The sequence below is a fragment of the Anoplophora glabripennis genome, unplaced genomic scaffold (assembly GCF_000390285.2).
Source record: "Anoplophora glabripennis isolate ALB-LARVAE unplaced genomic scaffold, Agla_2.0 scaffold104, whole genome shotgun sequence".
Lineage (NCBI taxonomy): Eukaryota > Metazoa > Arthropoda > Insecta > Coleoptera > Cerambycidae > Anoplophora > Anoplophora glabripennis.
The window spans coordinates 399803-415976 of record NW_019416210.1 but is presented as its reverse complement, the minus strand read 5'-3'; the positions used below and the strand labels follow the sequence as shown (position 1 = coordinate 415976).

The 16174-nt window shown below is 31.8% G+C and overlaps 1 protein-coding gene across 2 annotated transcripts in view; it reads left to right on the top strand.

The window, feature by feature from the left end:
- LOC108904847 (multiple C2 and transmembrane domain-containing protein) overlaps window positions 1–16174 on the top strand; it is a 248046-nt gene that overhangs the window by 172488 nt on the left and 59384 nt on the right. For both annotated transcript variants that reach the window (XM_018707542.1, XM_018707541.1), the window contains exon 6: window positions 15101–15270. In XM_018707542.1, coding sequence (XP_018563058.1) covers window positions 15101–15270 — 170 coding nt within the window. The remainder of the gene's footprint in view (window positions 1–15100; window positions 15271–16174) is intronic.

Below are 16174 nucleotides of genomic sequence, written 5' to 3'. Positions count from 1 at the left end.
TGTTATTAAATATGTAAAAAAAACAAACTATTATACATTATTAAAAACCAATAGAAATTATATTAAATGTTGAATGTTTGTTTCTTCACATATTTAATAAAATTATTGCATTAATTATAACAATTAACAAGTATTAAGTTGAAATTATAAAATTATTTTTTGAGTATGTCAATTGATTTTAAATAATTTTTTGCTCAGAAATCGTTAATTTTACTTAGAATGAATCTGAAGACTATCTGAAATGAATTTTTAAATGGTAATAAAAAAAAGTTACTTATGAGTCTTAGGGATGTCTTTTTCTACCCCTTACAACTATAGGGCAAAATCAACAAATTGTTTACTGAGTGCCTTCTCGATAGCAGAAAACGTCTACTTTTCTGATATTTCAGAAACAAATAAAAAACTACTTTTTTTGCACCCTCTTTAGGCGGTTGTATTTTCATAGGAGATGTTCAAATGGGACTTTTTTATATGAAAGAGCCACCTTATTTTTCCACAAGGAATCACTTCACATTTTTTCGCACTTTTTTACTTACACCATATATAGGTATCTACTAATGCAATAAAGCAGATTCATAAATGTTTTTTTGAGTCCGAAACTGACGACATGCGACAGTGCTTTATGTTTGGGTCTCCAAAGTAGCTATCGATAAAATAAAAAAAAATAACAAAGCTTTTATCCGAAAATTATACAAACCTAACAAAAAAATAATAAGTTACGACGAAAAATCTATTTTTAGCGCTTAACTTGATAATCCTTTACACTGGGCTCAAAGAAAAAAATGTATATATCTATGTATATACAAATTTTTTATCCAAGATCTCCTCAAATTCAAAAAATTGCCTTCTATATCCTAAATATCTTATGTATGGGTGTCCCAAATTGCGCATGAAAACAAAAAGCGATATAAACATAGGCCTAGAATGTTTCGTTTTCAATATACTGAGTGTTGAAATAAAATAATCACATTTATTTAAAATATAGGTATACGTTCCGGGCAAACAAATTACGAGCAAAAATCGGTTGAATTATTGAAATTTGACAATCAGTTGTAAAATAAATAGTAACGGAGCTACACGCATCTGAATTCGAATTTTTCTAAATATCTAGTCAGCCATGACGTTTTTTCAAAAAATAAAAGTAACATTTAATAAGAATCATATAACTGCATATCTTTACTCATAGAAGGTTTTCTGAAGATATTTCGAAAAGTAGTTGAGATATCAGGACTGAATTTTGAGGAAAAATCGAATAGTGGAAATTGGATCTCGATATTTTGATGTTTTTTTTCTGATACTGAACAACTTTTTTGGCTGTAAGAATAATTCGATTTTTGCAGAGAATGCAGAGAAGTTTTTCATACAGTTTTTGCGTACATTTTTGCATATCTTTCAAATTATAAACTAAAATTTGTTTTATAGAAGACTTCTTATTCACACATTTTTATGGTATAAATTTCAAAATGATGTTTTTGTAATTTAATTATTTTATGGAAGTTTAGTGGGTGTATTTTTTCATCAATATGTCAGATATTTTCGAGACATTTTCTTTCATAAACATCATATTAACATATTTTGTAAGTAAATTTTACGTAGATTTCTAATATCTAAAAATATAATTCAATTTAAAAAAGTTCGTGATGTAACTGAAACGTCTAAAATTATAGAAAAACATTGCGCAAGCCACTGGGTTCCTCAGAACCATCTTACATATATAAATAAATTTCCGAAATGGTTATTCCACGTCATCATTCAAAATGATCACCAAAAAAAACAAAGAGATTTCCTCAAATTTGTATATACCCCTACCCATTTGTTCTAATACTGTGTGGATTTTTGAAAATGTTTTATTGATCAGCCCTTAACTACTTTTTGTCTATCTTCATCGGAAGAAAAAATTCACAAAATTGTTTTGGTTTATCTGGAAATGCTCTTATCTAGAACGATTGGACAAGCATTTCGCTAATTGAAAACGTTGACTTAACTGTCTTTTTATAAACAAAAAAAATAAAGTCTCGTGATAATTACAAGTGTTCCTGTTCTCTACGAGAATTTTGTTTCCTTCATTCATATAAAGTCTAGGCGGCCATCTATCTCAAGCTCCTTCCTAATTATCCCCTCTACATCAATTTCAAAAGGTAGTCGAATCGGATCTAGATCCAGGTCATCCAGGTTCGTAGAATTCTGCGACTGTACGGATCCTGTACTTGATGCAGGTAAAGCTACATTGTTCGTCAACAGACTGGTTGTCGAGTTATTCGTATGAGAAATTGATGTAGATGGATAATAGAGAGTCATCCCATACTGGAAAGTGGCCACCATGTGGTTGTAGTTTTGGTCTGCTAGCACATTGGGAACAGAATGTCTGTTACCCCCGAAAGAACTTGTGGATGGACCCGGTTGGACGAAAGTTTGAACTGCAACTTTTTGAGGAGTCTCATTTCGTTGAAACCAAGGACAGTTCATAACATTTTCCTCTTTAATTTTTCTCAAAGTTTCCACTTTCTTTCTTACGTTCTGCTTTTTTCTCTCCATTTTCTGGCTGTCCATTGTGGAACATCTTCTTCTCCCTAAAAATATCCGCCAAATAAATTTAAGTAGGTATCACCCTTCATTTTGTTTAAAACATATTATATAGTCTTAACAAACAAGTCTTAACGATTTTTGAATATTAGTAAATAAAACTAACACTTATCTTTTATTTGATATGGGTCGATAGATTTTGTTTCTCTACAAATTGGAGCAAAATTTCCCAATTCGCTATGTATTAATGTCTTGAGGAGACTTTGTTAGTACGTACTTCTGTCATTTTTTTTTATGTTAACAAGCTTTACGAAATTAGAAACAAACACTTATTTATTGTCATTTTTCCTATACTTTTGGAATATACAAGGTGTATTTAAATGAAGGTGCACAAATGATACCAGAGATTCCTTAGATGAAAATAAGTTGATTTAACCTAACATACCTATATCTCAAGTCGCACAATAAAAAAAATCCAAGATGTCAGTCAAAAATAAAAAATGTTTTTTCCATAAGAATTTCTGGAAGTTTTAGTCAGTTAAGTGTCAAATTTTCTAGCGATAATTTTTTTTCAGAGTGGGAAAAGTAATGTAATAATCATTTTTGGCTGTCGCGGACAGGATGCCTTCTGCAAGCAATGCTATGCAATAAACATACAGGGTGAGAAAAATATGTTCTGATTTACCTAAATAATATGGCGAAACTAGCGCCCTCTACGAGTAACATCAAAATAAGCTTCAAATTCTTATTTCTCATACCAAATAACCCAACACTACCAATTTTCAGAGTCACGCCATCAAAACTTTCTGAATTATTGAGAAATTTCAAAATAAAATTTAAACTTTGAACACCCTGTATTTCTTAAACCAGCGACATTCGTATAATGCATGATGAGCTCAAACATAATATTTTGGTGTCTAGTATCTCCAGTTTACTGTTGACCCATTCTTTCTGACTCACCCTGTATATTAACTTTTTTGCCAACCCTAAAAAATATATCCCTAACGGTTGCCATTTTCAATTAGTATACCTTTTTTGTAAAAAAAAGTCCAATATTTCATATTTTGTTACTAAAAGCTGTATGCGAGTGCTCACAAAATAGTTGATGCACAACATTACCTGCAGAGGGCGCCCTGACTTACCCATTTTTATTTTTAAATTTTACACCCTGTATCTTTTTTATTATGCGACTTGGGACTAGGGTCACCAGATCTATTTCATGACAGACCCGGAGAAATTAATGCCTAAAAAAAAGGTCTCAGAAAATCAGGGAGTCAAATTGTTTTCGAAGAAATCGAACTCTTAAAAAAGGACGTACTCAGGAAATATCTACTTCGTGACACACCTGGAGCGGAAAATAATTGAAGTCTAAAAAAAAACAACGGAATATAGAGAAGAACTCAAGATTTTTCCAGGAAACCCGGAGAAATAATATGTTAACCCGGAGCCTGAAGATGTTCCATCAAAACACGAAGACTCCGGATCCAACCCGGAGATCTGGTAACACTACTTGGGACATAGGTATGATAGGTTAAATCAACTTATTTTTTCATAAAAAATCTCTAGTATCACTTGTGCACCTTCATTTAACTATACACTGTTTTGCAATTTTTTTAAATATAAGCTTATTAATATTACTCCCTATTTTCTTTTGAGTCTAATAATGTATAATATACAGGCTGCTAGAAATTCGCTTCTCTTTATAGGGATCTCGGAAACGGTAAGAGATACGAAGTAGCTTAAATGGGGGCAAAGTTGTATAATCAGGATCCAACATTATGCCTTTAAAAAATAAATGCTAACATGATTAGTTTTCGAAATATTTGAAAAGAAAACGAAATTTTGGAAATCCGTTTTTGTTTCATTCTACCGTTGGCAACTTTCTCCCCTCTATCGAATGGCATAATCAATTATTATATGTAACGTTTCGTCTCTCCAGGACCATCATCAACTTCATTTTTTTTAATACGATCCTGAAAATGTTATTCCATTTTTTGCAAGCTTTCATGACCCGCAATACTGTACTGCCTCAGCCCGAACCAGATTCAGACGTTTTGTCTCGAAACAAATTTTTTATTTAGATTTGTATGTTTATTTAATTATTGTACACTCTAAGTGTCGCTAGACCCTGTGAAATCCACCTAGTTATTTAAACTATTATCATCACACGTTACAATAAAAGATTATTAGAGTTTTAATCCCGTGCTCATAGTTATTTCTAGGGTTCTCGAGTGCTCAAAATTCATACAAATTTCGATCTAGTTTTTTTCCTGATATTCATATAAATACATCTGACATGCTCTTTCACAGTTGCGGTTACAGTTATAATAAATTCCGATCATATTAAGCTTATCTTCATTTTCAACATTTGCCAAAACGGAAACGTTTTTGAACATTTACTGTAACTTTAAAAAATATAATATTCATTTCGAGTTTTGGTAGTTCATACGCGTTTTTAAGAATAAATTTGTCATAGAGTGTATGATAATTCGAGAAACAGAAATCTAAACAGAAAATTATATAAATTGGGAACGAATACATTGAGGATGAATTTTTTGAGACAAAACGTCTGAATCGGGTTCGGGCTGAGGCAGTATAGTATTGGGGGTCATAAAGGCTTGCAAAAAATGTAATAAAATTTCCAGGGTCTTATTTAAAAAAATGAAGTTGATGATGGTCCTGGAGAGACGAAACGTTACATATAAAATTTGATTATGCCATTCGATAGAGGGCAAAAAGTTGCCATGAGTGTTCTTTTTTCAATATCACCTCCCCAAACAAAGCTGAAATGAAACAAAAACGGATTTAAAAAATTTCGTTTTTTTTCAAATATTTCGAAAATTAATCATGTTAGTCTTGATTTTTTAGAGACATAATGTTGGTCCCCTGATTATGCAACTTTCCCCCATTTAAGATACCTACTTCGTATCTTTTACCGTTTCCGAGATCTCTGTATTGAGAAGCAAATTTGTACTGCAACACTTATGGTCAGTGTTATTTTTCTTTCAAGTTGTTTGATTTTATTTTTTTTACAATTTTGTTCTCTAAATCTTCCCTAAATTTTGTTAAGTATGAATTATCAATATCTTCGAATATTCTTTTTGTAGTTTTAATACAGATTTTTTTTACAGTAGCAAAAAATAAAAAAATCTTTTGTATTTGTATTAGAATATAGGTATAGATAGGTAAACGTTGAAGAAATATATCAAGTAGTAATTGCAATACCTTTTGTAATTTTAAAAGTACCAATATCTCTAAAACAAAGTGACACTGACAATGAGATTTCCAGTCAAAAACGTCACTGAACTATAACATATTTATGTCATTGTACTTAGAATAAAATAACCAAATCAAAGGAGTGCATATATGTAGTGCCTTCATAAATGATTACCAGCCACGTGACTAGTAATTTTATTTCCTTCACGTTGACAACTGAATTTCGGTAAAATTAAAACGATAAGATCAAATTTCATTAAAACACAACATTCTGTTTCGCCGGCTTTGATTGGGGTAATTTTTCACGAGATTCTATTCAACCAGTGAGTGATCCCATTTTCTCGAACGTAGACGTAACAGTTTGTCACGGTTCAGTGTAAACGAACCATTAATAGTGACACCAGGATTTAGGAAATTTTCGCTACCAGTACCAGCCCTGTAATGTTGGTTTACCTAAGCTCGACGGTCACGTGGCTTGTAAACAGTTCTGTATTAACATGTTCGTATTAAAAAAACTGAGAATGATTGCTGAAAGATGAATAATAAGGTAATTCCTTATTCATATTGAGGCGGAAAAACGGCCTTAAGAAAATGTTTCTATTTTCATATAGGTTTCCACATAAACCGAGAAAACTGCATCGGAATTTGCAACTTGGGCACTTTTCGGAATACCTGCCTCAGCACTATTAAAGATATATTCGATTTCTCTTAGAGAAATTAATACATAATATTAATTTACGCAATTTTCCTCCCATTTAATCTCGTCTACCTCTGACAGTTTTCGAGATATCAATCTTATCATATTATTCTTACCGAATTTTTAAACATCCTGTATAGCAGCAAAAGCTACCGACCTATATATAAAATTCAACCTCAATGGTATTATAAATATGTACAGCGTGATAGATTTCCAGTAGTTTTATAGGGTATAGCCAAAACGGTGATAGATACAAGAAGTCTGATATCGATGTGCCGTCCTCTTCTTTTGAGTTTACTTCGCTGGTACCAATAGATGTTGATTAACTTAATTAGATTTAGATATACAAGGTTTTTTTTTTAAATCGACCGTTTGCATTAATCTCTCTGTCTTCGTTGTCATTAAATTTAGAAGAAAAAAGTTTGAACATTCTATTATTTATGATGAAACCATTTGGCGTACTCATATTTTTTACAAATCACACAGTTTTTCTGATATTACATAAACATAGTTTGTTTAAATAGAACACCTTGTATTTGGCCATCCCGATGAATAGCATTTTTTACCTTTTCAGCCATATATAATAATAGATACATTTTATTTGCCTAAGTAAAGAAAAATGCAAAAAATGTATAGGTATTTTTTCAGTTGGCCATGTGATTTATATAGTATTCGTTTTTTATTGTTTAATATTGACAGTTAATTTATTTTTGATTGACTGAAAGCTTGTTAAACGACTATTACTTGGTTTTATAAATTTTGAAGGGTGTCCAATTTTAAATAACCTATGTTTATGTAATATCGGAAAAACTGTGCAATTTGTAAAAAATCTGAGTACACCAATGGCTTCCTCATAAAAATAGAACCAATAATGTTAAACCTTTTTTCTTCTAAATTTAGTGACAATGAACATAGAGAGGTTAATGGACGATTTTTAAAAAAAAAAAAAATGTATATCTAAAACTAATCAAGTTAGCCAAGATCTTTTGGCACCAGCGAAGTAAACTCAAAAGAAAAGGATGGGACATCGATATCACATTTCTTGTATCTATCACCGTTTTGGCTGTACCCTATCTATAAAACTATCGAAAACCAACCACCCTGTACAATGTGTTAAAGAATGTACCTAGAATAATACTGAACAATCGCCATTTTGTCATAACAAATAAATTCTATTTAATTAAACAGCTAGTAGAGAAAACCTTGAAAAGATCTTTAATTTGACACCTCAATTTTTATATCTTAAAAAGTTTGGGAGATACTGGTTTAGGTTATAAAACCGTTGAGTTTCGACTACATGGAAGATAACACTGACAAAATAAATAAATAAAAGTAATAATTAAAAAATAAATCATATCTACCTAGCTTTTCCTTAACCTGGTGATTTATCATCCACCAGGACGACTTCCCCGCAACCTCGTTCTGGACCTTCACGAATTTACTGTGCAGGGACAAATTGTGCCTTATGGAATTCTTCCACCCCGCCGAACTAGCCTTGTCGCTTTTCTGCCGAAAATGCGGCACGTTTTCGATTAGCCAATCGTATATTTGAGTCAGCGTCAACTTCTGATGGGGACTGGAGGTGATGGCACGTGTGATGAGATCCGCGTAGCTTTGATTTCCCCACACATTCACCCGACTTGAAGGTTTTGCCTCTGGCGACGGTGATGCTTCTTCCTTAATTCCAGGCCAAGTGTTGCACCTGAGACGGCCATGTCCTTCGGTGTTGTGATTTCTAAACGGCATGGTATACATTTGAAAAAACTTTTTCACGCACTTAGCACCATCAACTGCTTTGAGCGAGATGTAAGGAAGAAATATCTTGTTTAAGCATTGCGGTATCATTTAAATATCGTAGGTAGACCCTTTCGAGGAATAAGGTGTTAGATAATAATCTATAAATAATGAGGTCATAAAGATTTAGTATTGATGGTCTTTACTAGGTGCCAAATTGTAACCGGGGTAAACCCATTCGGCTTTGAGAACGGAATTATCACACCCAAAAGTACGTGAATTTGTTAGAAATAGAAATTTACGTTTAGTTGCTATTTTATTTCATACAATTGTAGTATCTACACAATGAAAAATCTTACATTAATTACACAGACCCACAAAAAAAAAAGTTGAAAATACCAGAGTCTAGACCCACCTATTCTTATGTATTTTGACGCGCTGAAACCGAATCCGTAGTCAAAATTGCTCCATCACCCTCCAGTTTTTTTTTAATCGCGAAAAACTTCCCCAAAAACACGGAAAATCTTCAAATTCTCACTTGAGCACGGGTCCGAAGGTTGAAATAAACGTAAGAACCAGCACAATAAGACTATTTTATATGTATTTTGACGAGCTAAAACCAAATCCGGAACCAAAGTTGCTCTATCACCCTCCAGTTTTTTTTAATTCGAAAAAATCATCACAAAAATACAGAAAATCGCGTGCCATTGACTCGGATCTTAACATTCTCTCTTTTTTTTATCGTACTCTTTTATCTTCAAAAGAACTGTGTAGTGGATACCTTTTCTGGACATTTTCTGCTATCTGGCTCGGATTCCCTTTTAAGCATCCAACAAAAATCTGTCATCATATTAACATCCCATCGTCCTTGGTACCAGCGTTCCATTTCCTTAAATTTTAATTTTCTAAACAGGGATTGTATCTGAGGATTTGGTTTTAGCTTGTCAAAATACATACAAAATAGTCTTATTGTGCTGGTTCTCACGTTTATTTCAACCTTCGGACCCGTGCTCAAGCGAGAATTTGAAGATTTTCCGTGTTTTTGGGGTAGTTTTTCGGGATTTAAAAAAAAAACTGGAGTGTGATGGAGCAATTTTGACCCCTGATTCGGTTTCAGCGCGTCAAAATACATAAGGATAGGTGGGTCTAGACTCTGGTATTTTCAACTTTTTTTTTGTGGGTCTGTTATTAATGTGGATGTATTTCTTATAATTTCTTTTCAAATGTTGTAGATAAGTCAGTAATTTATCTAAGTCACTGCAGAAACATTTGTTTACAGTTTTTCAAGTACTTATCTCGTAATAAATTGCAGATATTTCAAAAGTTTGGTATACAATCAGGACGCGTGGTTTGGAACAAATCCATTTAAAATAATTCAGTGGTTTGTTTTTTTTTAAACGCTCGGACACGTTGATTTATATTTGACCACGGTTTTTATGATAACATATACACAGGGTGGCCCGAAAATAAGTTATGACAATCAACTTCATTTTTTCAAATGGAAAAACCTATTTATTTATTTCATTTTTGAATTCTGCACCAAGTTCTAAGTATGTCTCATATACCATGTCCTATACTTAATCTCACCAGTTATCGAGAAATTTACGATTTATTTATTTATTTATTTATTTATTTATTTATTTATTTATTTATTTATTTATATATTTATTTATTTATTTATTTATTTATAAAACAGAACAACAAATTAAATTAAATGGTCAAATTATTGACCATTAACTTCCTGACAAAAGGCAAGTCGAACTTCAAATTCTCGTAACACTTCACTTAACGTTTGGGACTAGATTTACTGTATTACTACTCCAATTCTAGTCTTCAGTTCTTCAATTTTTCCGGTTTACTTAAGTTGACTTTGGAGTTCAGATAACTCCATAGATAAAAACGAATGGGGTTAGATCTGGAGACCTAGCTGGTCATTCCATAAAGCCTCTCCTTCCGATCCATCTGTTTGTAAAAATATTGTGAAGGTAATCTCCTACTATTCGCAAATACAACTACACTTAACAATTTATTTATATCTATTATATATTTATAAGGCTATATCTCAGTAGGCGTGCACTTTTGTATATAGGTAAGTTAGGCTAAATAGTCTTATTTTCATCCAAGGAACCTGCGGTCAAGCGTTGTCCATCCTTTTCAGGGACATCCTGTATAAGGATATATTGGCAGATATAGTTTTACATTATTGTTGTAATAATGCATTATAAGAAGTAAACAACCAAAAATCAAAGGCTACTTAAAATTTTTGCATAATTTACACTCAAAAGTATATTACCTTTCGCACTTCCCAATGTTCAACACTAAAAGAACATCAGACTTATTTAAAGAATATTTTGCTATATTTCTAACACTTTACAAGTGGATAATAAATTATTACGAGACAGGTAATTAATGCAAAAGGATTAAAATTTAGGATTTACTGTACAAATTAATTTATGTGGTGCATTCCACTACTTAAGTAGGTATAAAATTCTTTGCTTGCCCATCCTAAGGGTAGTATTTCCTGCTTAAACCACCTAGAGGTAGCTACAGTATGGGAACCACAGACAACATCCACCTTCCTGTATTTATGCAAGCTGTTGGTCTAGTAGTGGCTCTCGAACCACAACCGAAAACCTCTACGACAAGTGAACCGTCTGAAGAACGCGAAATTGAAGAAATAGTAAGCCGTAGTAAAATGTTAATGTGGAGCATGCCCAAATATCTGCAGAAGCTGACGAAAATAAGGAACACTAGCCGGCAAGAGTACTACAGAACCCACAACGAAGTCAAGCGAGTAGAGTTTGAGGTTTTAAAAGATGTTACAAAGCAGGTGAAGACTAAAAAGGATCTAGACGAGTTGAAGATTCTCGTGAAGGAATTGATTCTCGAAAATTTCAAAAATAGGATGCACATAAGAGCGACGAATTCTTCACGTTATAAGATGCAGTACAAAGGGGTAAAGAACGCGATTGTCAAGCTGATACAAGTGTGTAATGAGTTCGATGTTTCACCAAACATTAACACAAAAAATAGCTGATACCTTTATTGAGATTTTTGTTGCTTTAATTGACTTTACTGTGTTACTACAAATACTTTTAATTTGATATGTTGACAATAATATTTTATTATCAAAGTGTCTCTACACTATTTATTGTTTATAGTATTTCTAGAACTATTGATTGTAAAATATGTATATTATGGTAAATAAAAAACTTTTGCGTTCTAAGTATCTTTTGAAATAAAATTTTAAAATTGACAAATTCTGTTTATGTATTAATCATTAGTAACTGTTATCGAAATAAATGAAATAGATCCCTGAGTTTGGAAACCGATATTAAGAAAACGTAGGGGCAAAAAAATTTGAAATTTGGACCATATATAGCCTCACTATTACTCTATTGTGTGCTAAAATTTCAGTTAGTTTTGTTATCCCATTTTTTAGTTATTAATGAAAATGTTGAAAAAATCACGGTTTTCTGCCTACAAAATTGATATCTCTCACGTTAACTCGTCGTAATTTTTTTGTTAATTGATAAAAAATTACAAATTTTTGCTGACAATAAGTCTTAACTATCGTCTTTAGTACTGTGAAGGTCATTTGTCTCAAAAGCTCTTCTTTTTTTTATTTTTAACCAAAACAGAAGGGTGCTATTTCCATAAATATTGCATTTTAAAAAAAAAAGAAGAAAAAAAATGAAATAGGTAGTAAATCACTGTAAACAACAATTTGAAAAAAAATACCGTTATAAATGTGATATTCTTAAAAACAGTATCGGAACGGTCAATTACGTTCACGGTCCGATGCAGGGTATACAAGCCTTTATAACTATATTATTTTAACAATTTTTTTCAGATTGTTGTTTACAATTATTTACTACTTGAGTCAATTTTTTTCTTGTTTTAAAGCACTCCCTTCTGTTTTGCTTAAAAATAAAGAAAGAAGAGCTTTTGAGACAAATGATCTTCACAGTACTAAAGACAATAATTCGACTTATCGTCAGTAAAAATTTGTAATTTTTTTATCAATTAGCAAAAAAATTACGACGAGTTAAAATGAGAGGTATCAATTTTGAAGGCAGTAAACCGTGATTTTTTCAACATTTTGATTAATAACTAAAAAATGGGATAACGAAAGTAACTGAAATTATAGCACACTATACAGTAATAGTGAGGCTATATATGATCCAAATTTCAAATTTTTTTGCCCCCATGTTTTCTTAATATCGGTTTCCAAACTCAGGGGTCTATTTCATTTATTTTGATAGTAGGTGGTTATAGTAGTGCATAAGTAGACAAATTATAAAATTAACGTAAATGTTTTATAAAACCCGACCAAATTGTTAAATCTTCGTTGACTTTCCGTTATTTTACGATCTTCCACTTTTAGATTTTTCAAAAAATGTAACTCTCTACAAATAAAACCGAGAAAATAGTAACATTCGTAAGAATTTGAAGATAGGCAGGAGTTAAATATAAAGAAAGACATTTTCTCATGAACTAACAAATAAAAAAGTTTTTATGTGTGTTTATTTAGTATTCAGTACATATTTTAACTGTTTTTGACAATTTTGGACACGTTCTTCATTTTATGAAACAGCCAGCCATTTTACCAGTGACCAGCCAGACAGTAAAATTGAGCAAAGTCAACGAAGATTTACATTCTGGATGCGGCATAAAAAAATTAATCAAGTGTAAACATATATGTGAATTATTTTTATTTTTTTGACATTAGTATATGTGTACTTATATCTTGCATTTATTTTTAAAGAAGTTTTCTCTGACACATATACAACTTTTAATATTTTAACGTACAAATTGCTCATGTTCAAGCATCCAAACAAATAACTTAGCCTTTACGCTGGCAACCCGACAACGTCGAGAAGGGTTGTTAAGGCGCCACTTCCTTGCGAAATGGGGTTTTACCTTCCGTTTGACAGCAATGAATCACTGTCTCCTAATGACGTCATTCTGTTTCTACAATGAATACAGTGTAGGGACTAATTACCGTACCCACATCATTTTATCGGTAAATCAACAGGCAAACCAAAATTCTGCAAAAATATTAGTTTAATCTCCACCGATTTCGATTATTTTTCTTAACACTAGTTTGTTAATCTTGAAAAAATAGGTACATCTCGATCTCGGTTTATTATACAGGGCGAACGAAAATGATGTTTTGGTGGGTTCAATACCATATACATATAAAACTTCGTCATGTTATATTAAATTATTGGAAAAAACATCAATATTAAAAAATAAACGATATTATTTTAAGGAACTGATCAATCTGTCTACTACCTAAACGACTATTTAATCACAGGTAATTTAATGAGAAATGTAGACATAGGTTAATAATTCATCAGGAAATTTTGCTACAATGAAAGAGAAAAAATAATACATTTTTTTGCGGAATTATACGAAATTAAATTAAATTTGAAAAATTAAATTATCAGTAAATGCATATGTCAATACAACTATTTAGTTACAAAAGCAACTAATGATCGAAACTCTACAACGCCTGTGATCTTGGGAATAATGAATTGAAAACATCATCTTCTTAGATAGTCTTAGATAACACATCCCGCCAACGCCAAACTAATGAAGCTTTCGGGCTGAAATTTTTACCACTTATTAAGGGTGCAAAGACCTTCAAAAATCCTATTAATCCTAATTACAAGTGTCTGCGATGAAAATTGAATTAATTAATATTATTAGCAATGGAAAAAACGCCCATTTTCGACCATTTTTGAGCTCTTGCGCATAAACAAATTATCGGAATTTAATCGGACTTGTTTCATTTTACAGGTTTATTTAATACCTACCTTTTTTGTATAAACATTTTTTCGCTATAAATAACAGTTTTTTTACGCGAGTCAAAAAACCACTTTTCCATAACTTTGACCATTGTTTAAATAAAGTTTCCCAACTATTTTGCCTATAACACGTTTCCGAACAATATTCCGCAGAGAAACTTCTAACAGTATTTTTTCCGGAACAGTCTGTTTCATATCTACATATAATGACTGGATTAGTCTAACATCATGGTACAGTATTATAAGGACATGGTATATGTATGTTATGGACAATGTGATTATTTAGTTATTATGCTTAATGTCCGCACATTTGTGTGGATATTACATTGAGAATTATACTGCGTGTTCCTTTTAAAACTCCCCATCTCGACATCTTTAAACCCAAAAGTGACGTCTGCGTTTTATAAAAAAAATTGTGTAATTCACATAAATCCTCATAATACGCAGCAAATCAGACGCATTGACAAGTGCTTTGACAAGTGATCCATGCGTGAATGACAACGCCATCTATACCATTTTTAACAAAACACCCCATATTTTCGTACTTAACAGACAAACCTGAATTGGAAATTCTTTTTTATTCGAATATTTGGCGAAGGCGCAGGTCATTTGCTAGGCTGTCGCATAATATAAATTTTGGTTTCAACAAATCTTGTGCTGTTCTTGGGGAGTATTATAATATAATATTTCTGGAACTATTTATTATACAAAGTATTAACGAAAAAGTACTCAAAATTGAAGAGTATGTAAAACATGTCGAAATATGATGAAAACTTTAGTACAGTTTTTGTCAGTGGCGGCCCCTACCATAACTTCGCAACGGTTTAATATTATATCACGGAATTTTGGGGTTGTACTGCTATTTATATGCTTAATAATCGGTATAATATACAAATCAAAATTTGCTATCCCGCCTATATGGCCAATTTTTTTAATTAATTTATAAACCAAACAGTATGAAAAATCAGTTAGTCCTTATTAACGAATAAAATGCTACCAATACATTTTTTATGAGTTAAAGAATTCCAGTGCGTTTATTTTCTAACTTTTCTCATATTTTCCAAATCCCTGGGTGAAATAAACTACAGTGAAATCTAAGATGACATCATTGTTTCAGGACTGAGCGATCCGTATGTAAAATTTAAATGTGGAGGGCGCTTGGTATATAAATCAAGAACTGTATATAGGGATCTAAATCCCGTATGGGACGAGAGCTTCACTGTGCCTATAGAAGATCCGTTTGTTCCAATAAGCATAAAAGTGTTCGACTATGACTGGGGTCTCCAGGTAAGTGGCTGTTTCCTAAAATTGTGTAATTATCTAAATTTTCTAATTAGATAATTTAAGAATTCTAAGAATATGTTTCATCAATAATTATTTTAATAGTTATATCTTCTTAATTATCTACAAAATGTACTAGGAACGACGTAACTAATTACCGGCCCATAGGTATTATAAATAACTTTTTTAAAGTCTTACAAATAATTTTACACAATCGTCTTTATTTTCATATTGAAAAATTAATATCACCATACCAACATGAATTTATGAGTGGTTGTTTACCTACCTCTAATCTAGTTGAGGAAACCGAATTTATTGTTGAAACTTTAGATGCAGGAAGTCAGGTTGATGTTGTATATGCCAGTTTCTCTAAAAGACTCGATCATTTGTGTTATCTCTGTTTAAATCTTATTTTAGTAATAGATACGTTTGTACATTATTGTGGCTTTCAATCGTGTAAATTACATCAATGTTCAAGGGTTCCACACGGGTCAATCGTGGGGCCACTACTCTTTGTTATTTTTATTAATGACCTAACTTAATATCTCAATATAAATTATTTACTCTATACAGAGGACCTTAACAAACCACCATTAACAAAAAAAAGTGTAGAGATATATGTAAAATAATAGATTTTACCAACAGTTATTCTTATTTCTTTTAATTAGTATAAAGTCCCTGTAAAAATTAAAAGCATTGCACGGGACATTTGATTTTCAGAACCTGCATCATCAAAATTTTATATATAACGAGCGTTCAAATAAAAACGTGGTCGAAGTTGGCTCTGACACATTGGACGTAGGGCGTAGCTTATAGCGACCAACTTAACCTCATTTCTCAACGAGCTGTATAGCAGCTGTCAGTTTCAATAACAATAATGACTATATAACTTGATTTTAAAGAATAATCG